We start from the raw sequence: 13,258 nt of genomic DNA on the forward strand, positions 1-13,258 counted from the left end.
TTAATTTGACCAGTTAACGCTCAGCCTCGGCTCTTGTGTCATACATCACACTGAGAAAGTGAGGAACCTTGGGGTAATTTTTGATCCTTCGTTGTCCTTTCGCCTCCACATTAGAAATATTACTAGGACTGCTTTTTTCCACCGAAATATAGCGAAGATTCGTCCCATCCTGTCTATGGCTGGTGCTGAGATCCTGATCCATGCATTTATCTCTTCTAGATTGGACTACTGCAATGTTCTATTTTCTGGTTTACCACAGTCTAGCATTAGGGGTCTCCAATTGGTTCAAAATGCTGCAGCCAGACTTCTGACATGAAGCAGAAAGTACAACCACATTACACCCATTATGGTATCCCTTCACTGGCTTCCTGTCCCAGTGAGATCAGATTTTAAGGTTCTGCTACTAACCTATAAAATTATTCATGGACTGGCACCTCCCTATCTAGCTGACCTAATTAAACCTTACGTACCAGCCCGGGCTTTATGTTCTCAGGGTGCAGGACTACTTTGTGTACTTTGTGTCCCTGAGGTGAATAAGAAGTCTGCGGGTCACAGAGCTTTCTCTTATCATGCCCCTGTTCTGTGGAATGGTCTCCCCGCGTCAATAAAACAGTCACATTCTGTGGAGTCTTTCAAGTCCAGACTTAAGATGCACTTATTTTCCCTTTCATGTGGCTAGCATACTGGTACAGTTTTGTTTTACACTTTTTACTCTTTTAATTCATTATTAGTAATTGCAGTGGGCTGTGGCCTCAACTTTACCTAAATTCAGGGTCTTTTAGTGAAATTTAGGGCTAGTGGCCGGCGATCACTTTAGTATTTCTTCTGTTTTTCTTGTTGTTTAATGCTGGGAAAGTATACAGTATTTTTTGTCTTTCTGATGCCTGATTCTGTTTTTTCTCTCTGTTTAAGGTGCAGCTCCATCCAGAGATGGGAGTATTCGTGTTGGTGATCCTCCTGCCCTGTGCGCCAATAGCATTTCTTGTATATTCGTCCGTGAATTGTTCTGTGAATTGTTTCTGTAATTTATGTTTTGTAGCATGGCCCAAGCAGAGGGTCACCCTTTTGAGTCTGGTCTGCTTGAGGTATTTTCATCAGAGGGAGTTTTTCCTTACCACTGCTGCTCTGGGGGTTGGTAATGTTACACCTTACCTGTGTGAAGCGCCTTGAGGCAACTCTGTTGTGATTTGGCGCTATATAAAGGAAAATAAATTGAAATTGAAGCACCAATGGACCTCAGGATCTATGTAGGATTTATAGAACTTAAACCATCATGTATGTAAATATACTATGTTGTGTTTTTTGCAGGAAGCACAATAACTCCCAACTACCTTGACAATTCCACATCTAATGTGGGGCCGTGGTGTTCTTGTGCAGCGAGCGGAAACCATCGGGAACAGTGCAGTGACTTCCTCACTTTTTTCCATGACAACATCTGCCTGAGTGAGTAACAGCAGCACAAAGAGACCCCTGTTCAGTTATATGAAAAAAAACATTATCAGAAAATGACTGCAGTAGTGCAGTACCGTGGTTGGTACTGTCAATTCATAGCAGCAAGATGGTCTGCTAAGGGTGGAAAGACATACGAGAATGGTGACTAACTGAATTGTAGGTCTGGCTTTGAGAGTGAGGGATTGTTTGTCTTAACCCTTTAATGAACTGCTGATCTTTCCATTGTTGGCTGGGAAAGGCTCTGGTGACTCCTGTTAGGATGGAAAAAATGAAAGGAAAAGTATCTGTCGGACTTTTCTGTAAAAACAGCAAGATCAGTGGTGGCTGGCCCATGGGGCACTGGGGCGCCGCCCTCCCAGATGTGGAGGGGGAAAATGATAAAATATGTTTGTTTGTTTGTTTGTTGTTTTTTGTTTTGTTTTTTAAGTATCATCAGTGTCTGTTTTACTTAATAGTATGTACCTACATGTAATCTGAATGATTAAAACAACATTTCCACCAAATGACTCTCATTCAACAGTGTATTTCCACCGACAGAATCACAGAACGCATCATTTCTTGTCTTGGGTGCTCACTCATCCACCCTTGAAGTGCAGCGAAATGACCTTTTGTGTATGTTGCTAATAAATATATTTATTAATCTGCTTACAACCAACCAACCAGCTAACCAGCATCACCAAGTTTAAATGACTTGTGGGCGCCAGAACTGGCGCCCATGGGGCCAATTGTGTGTGGTTGCTAAGAAAATACAGTAAATATTTGTCCAATCAGCAACGCCAAATTTAATGGCTTGGGTCACCCGTGGATTTATCAAAGTGCTGCTGTTTTTGGCAGAAACAGTAACACCATCGACGCTTGGGTTTTATATATACAAATGAGGATGAAAATGTAAGATGAAACGAATGAGTGATGTTTTTTATTTGTTTTAGGGGGTCAAAGCTGTGATCTTTATTGGTACAGCGGACCAGTTATAACAGTAAGAGGGGAGGTCGAGGCTGTTTGTAACAGTGTTCAAAGGTGTAGCCATGCTGGCATTTTGATTTCAGTTTCCACATAATGAGGATCAGCTCACAGAAGTGAAATATTCTTTGGAGTAGTAACGAATGATTTGCTCAGTTTAAAAAAAAAAAAAAAAAAACTAAAATAGCAATTTGCATTTAAAAAAAAAAAATTTAACTCAGCCACTGAGTTCACACAAGACACTTACAGTCAGACTAAATCAAATTTAGCAAAGCATTTAAATTTATTTAAATTTAAGCATTTAAGTGGCATTTAAGCATTTAAGTGGTTTTGTATACTTAATTTGCTTTGTCTCTCTCTCTCTCTCTCTCTCTCTCTCTCTCTCTGAAGGTGGTGTGAACATTGTCTTATGTACATAATGTTCTTTTGTCACTTGAGGAATTTTTCCATATTTTGAAAGCGTATAAATTTGGTGATATTTTCTATTCTGTTACGGTCGGTGTCATTTTGAAACCTATGATCTGTCTGAAGATAATGGCAGTGCAGTACAGTTTGGTGTACTATGTGTGTAATTGGTGACAAATGGTGAAATGTTCTTTGCTCAAGAACTTGAGTGTCGTATTGTATTTGATATTGTTCCTTTCCAAAGTAGAAATGAGGCTTAATATTGCTGTAAATGGTTAACTTTATCTGTGAAACTGCTGATTTTGAGAAGGACATGAAATGTTTATTGTGGAATTGTAGTAATTTTCCAACTGTTCACTTGAATGCCTGTACTGGACAAGGCAAGGAAATCTATCGGCACAGCAGCCCCACCAAGACTTTTTTTTTCACCAGCCGCCACTGAGCAAGATATAATACAATTATACTATACATCAATTCTACCAGGAATATATCCAGATTCCATACAAAGGTAGCATTTATAGTTTTATTCAGCTGTCCTAAAAACATTTGTCATTGCTGAGGTCTGACAATTTGCTGACATTACCGTAGGAAAATCCAAAAGTTCAAAGAACATAAGCAAGAAATTTAAAAACCAAGAAAAACATAACCAGATTGTCTGAAGTCAAAGAAACTGTTGTTCACGAGGTTACACGGGTCAGGTGTGGGAGTATGCAGAGGTGCCATGCCTCACAGAATCCCCCACACTGCAGAACCGCATCGGGTCCTGGATGGCAACCAGCCAGACAAACAGCTGGTCCATTATCATATCTTAAAATTACCCATCACCAACACCCAGGTGAAACATGTGCATCCCCTTAGCTTTTTACAGCCATTAGGGTCTTCAGCACAGAGGCAGTTGTGTGTTGCATCATGCACAGAGAAATGTGTTGCATGGACAAAATGTCATAGCTGACATTCACTCAAAATGTAAGTGCAATGTGGAGGTTATCTGGAGGTTAAAATGAGGGGTATCCTCATTTTAACCTCCCTAATGCTTCAGTCACACCACGAAAAAAACAATGGTTGAAAATCATGGCAATGTGCAGTCAACTCACTATCCCATTGTAACCACGTATCCATGAATTGGGCGTGTCAAATACGCTGACCAGGTGTGCTACCACCCGCAGTTAGTTACACAGTCAGTTGTCAATTTGCCATTTGCCTGCCATCAGTATGGGAGTCTTTAATTTGAGGATAATTACATCCAAATTGGGTGATCGCTGTAGGAATTACATCACCAGCATGTGGTCCATATGAAACATGAAATCTATTCTGGAGTGCTTTCTACTATTTCATGTTTTCTTATTAACAATCCTTTTCTCTGTCACTCAACCAGCCCAGTCTCATGTTTTTTTTATTTTCGTGGTCCAGTGACGAAATGAGTCAAATTTTCGTGACGGGGTGTTTTTTAACTCACTATTCCTAACCCTACTCCTACCCCCGACCCAACCCTTAACCATAAACTAATCTTACTCTTTCCCCCCACCCTAACCATAACCACCCCAACCCCCCGCTTCACGTTTAATTTCGTGCAGCCATCACGGAATGGATTAGAATGAATTTGTGCTGCCGTGATGAAAATGAGGTGCTTTTCGTCACAATATCACAAACCAATAGATTAATGTATATTTCGTGCTGCTGAATCACGACTTGCCATGAGACCAGGTTGCTAGTGATGTATCTGGCAAATATTGCTGTGAACAAATTCTCTCCAATCACAGGTGCATACACTTGACGCTCCTTCAGAGCTGTAACAGGTGTCTTGGTGGATTGTCTCTCTCTCTCTCTCTCTCTCTCTCTCATCTGCTGTCATGGTCACTGTTTGAGGTTGGCATGCTGCAGACACATTTCCTACACTGTGCCGTACACTTTACATTTCTTGATGATTGAGTTTGGCCAGGTCACTCTTGGAAAAGAGATGTCAATCTCAATGAGTTTTTTACCTGGGTAAATAAAGGAAATGAATGAATGAATGAGTTAACTATGCCTGAAGGGATATGCTGAGCTTGAAATCAACAACCCTAAACCATTTTTCTGCTGACTTGTTTATGCTATAATGAGGGGATAACAAAACCCAGCTGATATTATATTTGGTCCTTTGACAATGGGGGTCAAAGGACCAAATAAGTGCTGTAATTCCAAAGTGGTCCACCTAATTTGAAGGTAAACACCCTTAAAACTAAAACTGATACTCTGCAATAAAAGTGCTTTCAACTCTAACACACTGTGACAGACAGCAAAAACAACTTTATCAGTGTGTGTGTGTGTGTGTGTGTGTGTGTGCTGGGAAAGTACAGCTGCGACAGACCACAAAATGCATGGGATCCTCTCAGGGACACACAAGACCAAAAGTCCAATCATGATCTTGGGCAGTGTCTGGAATGGTATCTTAAATTTAACCTCGACACCTCTTTTACAAGGGAGACCTGAACTGTTATCAACTTCCCAATTCACCTAACCTTCATGTCTTTAAATGTGGGAGGACACGCGCAAACACAGGGAGAACATGCAAAATCCACACTAGCGCAGCAAATAACTGAAACAATACTTCACATGGTGATACCAGCACCAAATCCAGTACAAATTCTCCTTCGGCATTGCTGTTTTGAAAAAACAGACGGGCCACTTGAATTTTCAATAGGCAGCCACGTAGGGGTCAGTTGAAGAATTACACAGGGGTTAAAATATAAAAATGCTCCAATCATATTGAAATCTATCCCACATTATTTGTCTGAACATAAAGATTCCAAAAAAGGTATAGTTTGGATTATCTATGACTGTCCGTTATGGAGTTATGGGGTAAAAACCTTAAGAATGGTGACAAAGGTCAATTTCAGTTTGTACAGGGGTCAAAAGTTAAAGTTGCTCCAATTTTAGTAAAAAATGGTCCAAATTGTTGATTGAGCTACTTGGATTAATAAATGGAACAGTTTTGACTGTGTTAAATGCTTGGTCTCTAAAGTAAAGGTCAAATAATGTTGACTTCCATTGAATTCTGACGTGACATATGTTACCCCGTAACGTGATAACTAAGCATGATACATGGGGCAAACTATTCCTTTGTGAAACTAACTGAAATTAACTCAACCAATAATTTGCATCACCTTTGAACAAAATTGGAGTAACTCTAACTTTTGACCCCTGTACAAACTGAAACTGAACTTTGTCACCATTCTTGTTGTTTTTACCCCATAATTCTGTAGAATTCAGTCATAGATAGTCCAAACTATACTTTTTTGGAATCTTCACAATCAGACAAATAATGTGGTAGAATTTTCAATATGACTGGAGCATTTTTATATTTTGACCCCTATGTAATTCTTCAATTGACCCCTACGTGGCCGCGTATTGAAAATTCAAGCAGCCCGTCTTTTTTTTTTTTTTTTTCTAAAGAGTAATATCTAAGGTGTACTTTTGTCAAATTTGGTGCTTGTATCACCATTTGAAGGATTCCTCTGTAAATATTCTGTTACCTGCTGCCCCACACAGAAAGGCCACAGATTTGAATCAAACCCATGATCTTCTCGCTGTGAGGCAACAGTGCTAACCACTCATCCACCGTGCTGTCCAAATCTACTGAGCTAGCCTTTTCCAATAGGTACTTCCGTTGTCAACTTAGTTTTGTGTGTGTGTGTGGGGGTGGGGTGGGGGGGGGTATCCTGTGTGCCTGCACCCTTGTAACACATCAGAGACCCTGAAGGTGGTGCAGGGCTGCTGAAGCTGGTGGGTGAGCTGAGACAGTTGCACTCTGGGTCCAACTGCACTACACAGTGTATTTGAAGATTATCTTGTATGGCTCTAAATGTTGAGGTGGCACAAGCCTTACAGTGGATGCCCTCCCTCAGGGGCATCCACTGAGGGAGGGACAATGTGGCACGGGTGGCCTTGAACTATGGACCTTCTTTGGAAACAAGCACACTAAAGAGTTGTACCAAGAGGTGTTTAGCTTTTCAAATGATAGAATGGTTGTGTCAATGACTGGAGAGAAGAGTGCAGATAAATGTGGTATGCCTCCACTGTTCACCAGAAAACACAAAGATATACGATTTTAGAAGAAAGTCATCTTGGATTGATCACATCAGTGACCATGCAGACAGCAGCTCACACAATCACTCACTCTCTCTTTACTTTAGTCCAAATTCATTTATTTCTTTTCCCACAAAAACAGCCATGCTCTCTGAGTGATGGTGAAACATCAGTGACATGAATGAAACATCAGAGTCGCACAGCAACATGTTGGAGCAACACAACAGGATAATGTCTCTTTGTTATGACAGAATAAAATTAAGAGTGACATGAAGTCCAATAGCTTTTCTACGGTTCTATTCATCCGACAACAACAAAGCCCGTGATACAAGAGCATTACTCTGAATAAGTGATGATGCCAGTGACAGAATAATGACAAAGACGTGCAAAGTGGAGCTGCTGGTATCACGTCAGCTCCACAGTGACAGTTTAAAACACACTGCAGCTCATGCCATGTGGTGACGGAATTGAATCACAGAATCTGTCAAGTTTAGGCTAACATGTCTAAACAGACTTGTGACAAGTCAACACGCCTGATTGGTGTCGCACCCAACACAGGGGATCACATACAGTATGAACCACCCATAGTATTAAGGGTGACTTACATACAGACGTTGTCAGTACTCAGTTTCAGTCGGCGGAGTAAAACTGTGTTTGCATGTTAATAAGTAATTGTGACACGGGCGCTGAGGTCCATCAGGCTGGTGCTTATCAGCTGATACCGTAGCGTGTAACAGATAAGAGGCTGGACTCAGCCTGGAGGGCAACACCACACAATCAATAACAATAATAATAATGAGACAGAATTTTCATGCCTGTAAATATACTCATGCTACAGGGCATCCTAAACAGAAAGTGCCAATTTTCAAATCCACAGTAAAACAGGAAATGTACAAATGTCAAACACTTAATGGATTGACAGACGAGATCCCATGGAATCTCGCGGGAACTCAGTGGTAAGCTCACACTCAAACAGGAACTGCCAACTTTTCAGTCACAGTGAAACAGAAAATGTTGAACACTTCCTGGCATGGGTGGAGCTAGAGCGGAGGCCAGGGGTTTCACTGGACTGTCCTGAAATCTGATTGGACACAGATGATTGACGTGTCACGGCACCACACATCTGGCTGAAAGAGTTGCATTTTCAAATCAGTGATTCACATTGACTGCTAGGTTCCTCCTGTCCAGTAGTTTGTGGTGTGTACCACAAAATCTAATCCACTTCAGTAGAAGAAGAAAAATGTTTGCTTCAGATTTGAACTGAACATGTCGTTTAAACTATGGATTTCTAATCACACCAAACTTATACTGGTGAGTAACCGACCATATTTTATGCCAGAAATGAGGTCCAGGTTGTTAAAAGCAGCATTTCTCCTTTAATTTGGGTTGTCTCATATATAGATGTTTAAGCTAACAGACAGCAGCTGGTTCATGCTCTGTTGGCTTCACTTGTTCATGTCCGCATCATATGCATATTATTGCATGATATAGAAAACACTTCAGTTCATTGAGCTACCAGTAAATAGCCATATATCTGAATAAAACGTGCAGCAGTTAAAATGCTTCATAAAAGGGAAAAAAAAACTGGGGGTGGGACCTGGAAAACATTTTTTAAAGTTTTGGCAATAATATTGAGTGGCATGCTAGTACATAGCATAACAGCCATCTTGTGTTGTATTTATCAGTGTGGTTAAATTTTTAGTGATAAACTGCCTGAACTCATTGTGAAAAAAGTGGTCAACCACTGTGTTGCTGTTAATACCAACAGGTGTGTTTATTATGCATGTACCTGACAAATATGATGTCATTTTTAATTACAAAAGTCCAATATTTTTGAAGCTCTCAGACCAGAATTATTTTTCTTCATGCACATAGTCATTGTCTACCATTGTGTCATGTTTTATTGAAAACCACAAACCAATTTAAGAGAAGTTGTGCCTCTCAGACTGGTCAACAAATTGACAGACCCCACCCCAAATGCTTCTTTGTAGGGATATAAAAAAATACATTAGTGGGAAAAAAAAAAGTATTTAATTCACACCATGAGAAGAAAAGTGGAACTCTCCAACAACAGATTAAAATGAAGGTATTACTTATTCAAAGCGTTATTTTCTCCTCCACTGACAAAGTCTCTGCAAATCACTTCTATTAATTATGTTCCTGAAAGCCATTTCTGTTTGAAGTGCTGTAAGGGTTTTAAATGAGTTATTCAGAGCATTGGACTTGGATACACAGATTCAGAAAGAATGATTTAAGGTTTGTAAGAAACTTTTGAATTCCTGCTGGCCTCTTTTGTAATTGAGAATGTTGTGATTTACATTACAGAAGTGATTATCCTTAAATATTACTTCACACACACCTAAACATCCAGCACTATGTCCTCTATGTATTGAATAACAGGTGAATATTTTGTATTTATCTGTGTTACTCTTAATTTACCCTCAACATTTTCATTGAATCCCTTCAATTAAAGCTGAAGGTCTACATTACAAGGACATAGTGATTGTTTCCTTTCAACTCCATTGCAGTGATGTAGAGGCAAAATTTTAAAAATTGTCACTATCCAGCTACTTAAGTGCATGACAGCAGTAACTGGGAAAACAAAACTCTAATAAGACTGGCTTGTTCCATATTTTATGCTGCTTTTCTTTTTTCTATGGCTCGGGCGGGTGTACAAACAGCAAGAGTTCCAAACTTTAAAGTGTATAACAAATCCATGCTTTGATTAAAAACAATAAAAATAGGCTCTCACTCACACACACATAACAAAACAAATCCTAATCACAGACTCCATCTTTCATAGAATAACAGTTCCCTGCATCGGCTTTGCAGCATACAGAGTGTAGAGCAGTGCAAGACATAACGTTTCTAGTTAAAGACAGACTGAACAGTTATTAACTTACTTTAAAAAGTACTGTAGATGACAGATCTCAGTACTTGCATTCAATCATTAATTTTCATGTGAGGATCATCTCAAAGGCTGAAAGATCACCTTAGCTTATGTACAAGTCTGTCAGTAGACACACTCCAAATTTCAGGACCTGATGACCTACTGTCTTTTTCATTTTGTAAATAAATTAGTTGTTCTCTCTGTGTAACAACCCTTGCTATGATACAAAAAACACAACACATCATCTGCATTGCAGCATACAGCTCGCACAACATTATGCAAGACAGAAAATTTCGAGTTAATTATTAGCTTACATTAAAGAGTACTACAGGTGATGGGGTTGCTGTTCTTCCATTCATTCAGGAATTTATCTGTGTTTCATTTCAAAGACCAACTGAAACAGCACCTGAGCATGTATATGCTGTCTTCATCATCCAAAAGCATTTGCAGCAACCGTTATGTGCCGCCCATGTTTTTCTTTCATATTTACCCCTTGGACACATTACTTCCAAGCAACAGAGGCAACGTGAGGAGCTCCCACTCATTTTCAATCCATTTCAATTTTAAATTTTTACAGTTACAAAAGTCAAGGCGTCACTACACCCCCAGCTAGTTGGGACCAAAATCTTTTTTATGCAGATGCTTAGTGACACAACATGGTGGCTGCCAGTTGGAGTGAAAGCAGTGTGATGGCATATGTTAGAGGCTTACTTAACCCTTTACCCACTGAGGCTATAAATGGACGATTGGTTATAATTTTTTTTATTATAGCAATAAAATTAAGAAATAATGTTCTATGTTTGTGTGCTTTGGTACCCTTTTCCAAGAGTACCTGAATTTCAATTATATTACACCTGATTAACTATTTATACACATTATTTGTAAGTTTTAGCAATTAAAATGAGAAAAAACACAAAAATGAACTTGATTTTTTTTCAGTTTTTTAGTGAAAAATGATTATGTAAAGGAAGTTCAGATTTCACATTTTTAGCAGGAAGCTGTAAGTGTTTACAATCAAAATAATTAATTTTGTGTGTCTAGAATTCAGAAATAGTGCAGAAACAGTGCAAAAGTAAACATTTTACAAGGCGAAAATATGCAAAAAGTAACCAATTTTAAAGTGCAGAACCAAACAATATGAATAACAACAAACAAAGTGCAAAACTATATATAAATATATCAATTATTATCTGTATTATTAAAATGTGCAATAAATCACTCATTTGATCACTCATTTTGTGCAATTATACAATATGAATAAAACAATAAAGTGTCAAACTATATACAAATATATAACCAAGAATCAAAATTAGATCTAACCTACATCAGTCCATTGTCAGTGTGTTTGTAACAGTTTCTGTCTGGCTGAAGACAGAGGCCAATTTTACAAAGTTTGCACATCCAGCAGGTTTGTTGTGAAAAGTAGTGACACGGACCCACAACAGGGGGCGCAAATGAACGGTCAATAGATGAGCCAAAAAGTAACAATTTAATGTTGTGAAATGTGCACAACGAAATACAGACAATCTCAGAATATAATTACAGTCAAATCACAAAGGTGATGTGTGGGCAGGCTCGAGGATAGAAGACGTCTGTCCTGAGAAGAACCGGAACCACACGATTTCCGCCACCACCGAACCTGGTGAATACTGGAGCCGCCAAGTCCCGAATTCCCAGGTGATCACCGTCCCCGACTGTCGGATCTGGTACTGCTGGCGAGAACAAAGACAGTCAAGTGTAGGTGTGTGCACACCCAGTAACAATAATGGTGGGAATGCCACCTCCACCTCTCACTCTATAACTTGCAGAGTACTGTAGTGATTCCTCAGGGGAAAAGAGTGCCTTCCAGTGCTCTCTCAGCTTCCACCGACAGAGGTACCGGTACTCCTGCAAACACTCACAATATACAAATAATATTGTAACAAGAACGGCTGAGGATATTACCTCCAATGAAGTATGATATCTCGGCGATGAGGTGGAGATGACGTCTGGGTTTTATGGAGTGAGATGATGAAGAATGAGTGACAGCTGTCAGGAAGTAATGAGTAACAGCTGTCACTCCCGGCTGTGTCCGTGGCGGCAGCGCCCTCTCGTGCCTGAAGCCCGCACTTCAGGCAGGGCGCTCTCTGGTGGTGGGCCAGCAGTACCTCCTCTTCTGGCGGCCCACACAACAGGACCCCCCCCCCCCCCTCAATGGGCGCCTCCTGGCGCCCGACCAGGTTTATCGGGGTGTCGGTGGTAGAAGTCGGCCAGGAGGGCCAGATCCAGGATGAAGCTCCTCTTCACCCAGGAGCGTTCTTCGGGTCCATACCCCTCCCAGTCCACCAGATATTGGAACCCCCGGCCCATTCGACGGACGTCCAGGAGCCGGCGCACTGTCCAAGCCGGCTCCCCGTCAATGATCCGGGCAGGAGGCGGCACCGGACCGGGAGCACAGAGGGGTGAGGTGTGGTGAGGTTTGATCCTTGAAACATGGAAGACCGGGTGGATCCGCAGTGAAGCTGGGAGCTGGAGCTTCACTGCGGCAGGGCTGAGGACCTTGAGGATACGAAATGGGCCGATGAACCTGTCCATCAGTTTAGGAGACTGTACTTGTAGGGGGATGTCCTTCGTCGACAACCACACCTCCTGCCCAGGCTGGTATGCAGGGGCCGGGGACCGCCGGCGGTCTGCATGGGTCTTGGCCCTCGTCCGGGCTTTCAACAAGGCAGAACGGGCAGTGCACCACACCCGATGGCACCTCCGAAGATGGGCCCGGACCGAGGGCACACCGACCTCTCCCTCCACCACGGGAAATAATGGGGGCTGGTACCCCAAACACACCTCAATGGGGAGAGGCCGGTGGCAGAAGACACCTGGCTGTTATGCGCATACTCGATCCAGGCCAGATGGTTACTCCAGGCCGTCGGGTGCGCGGATGTTACGCAGCGGAGGGTCTGTTCCAGCTCCTGGTTGGCCCGCTCTGCCTGTCCGTTCGTCTGTGGATGGTACCCGGACGAGAGGCTCACGGTGGCCCCCAGTTCCCTGCAGAAGCTCCTCCAGATGTGTGAGGAGAACTGGGGACCACGATCAGAGACGATGTCGGTGGGTATCCCATGCAGACGGACGACGTGGTGGACCAGGAGGTCTGCTGTCTCCTGGGCTGTTGGGAGCTTCGGGAGGGCCACGAAGTGGGCCGCCTTGGAGAATCGGTCCACTATCGTGAAGATGGTGGTGTTGCCCTGGGACGGCGGGAGGCCCGTGATGAAATCCAGGCTGATGTGGGACCAGGGGCGATGAGGCACAGGTAACGGCTGGAGAAGTCCTTGGGACCTTTTATGGTCTGCCTTGCCCCTGGCACATGTGGTGCAGGCCTGGATATACTCCCGGACGTCGGCCTCCATAGACGCCCACCAGAAGCGCTGCCGGACAACTGCCACGGTCCTTCGCACCCCTGGATGACAGGAGAGCTTGGAACCGTGACAGAAGTCCAAGACTGCAGCTCTG

General features: G+C 42.1%; 1 protein-coding gene across 1 annotated transcript in view; it reads left to right on the plus strand.

The window, feature by feature from the left end:
- Nucleotides 1–13,258, plus strand: part of gfra4a (GDNF family receptor alpha 4a) — a 526,172-nt gene that overhangs the window by 473,798 nt on the left and 39,116 nt on the right. Inside the window, exon 6 of the mRNA XM_034194878.1 lies at nucleotides 1,309–1,443. Coding sequence (XP_034050769.1) covers nucleotides 1,309–1,443 — 135 coding nt within the window. The remainder of the gene's footprint in view (nucleotides 1–1,308; nucleotides 1,444–13,258) is intronic.

The sequence above is a fragment of the Thalassophryne amazonica genome, chromosome 19 (genome assembly GCF_902500255.1).
Source record: "Thalassophryne amazonica chromosome 19, fThaAma1.1, whole genome shotgun sequence".
NCBI classification, from domain to species: domain Eukaryota; kingdom Metazoa; phylum Chordata; class Actinopteri; order Batrachoidiformes; family Batrachoididae; genus Thalassophryne; species Thalassophryne amazonica.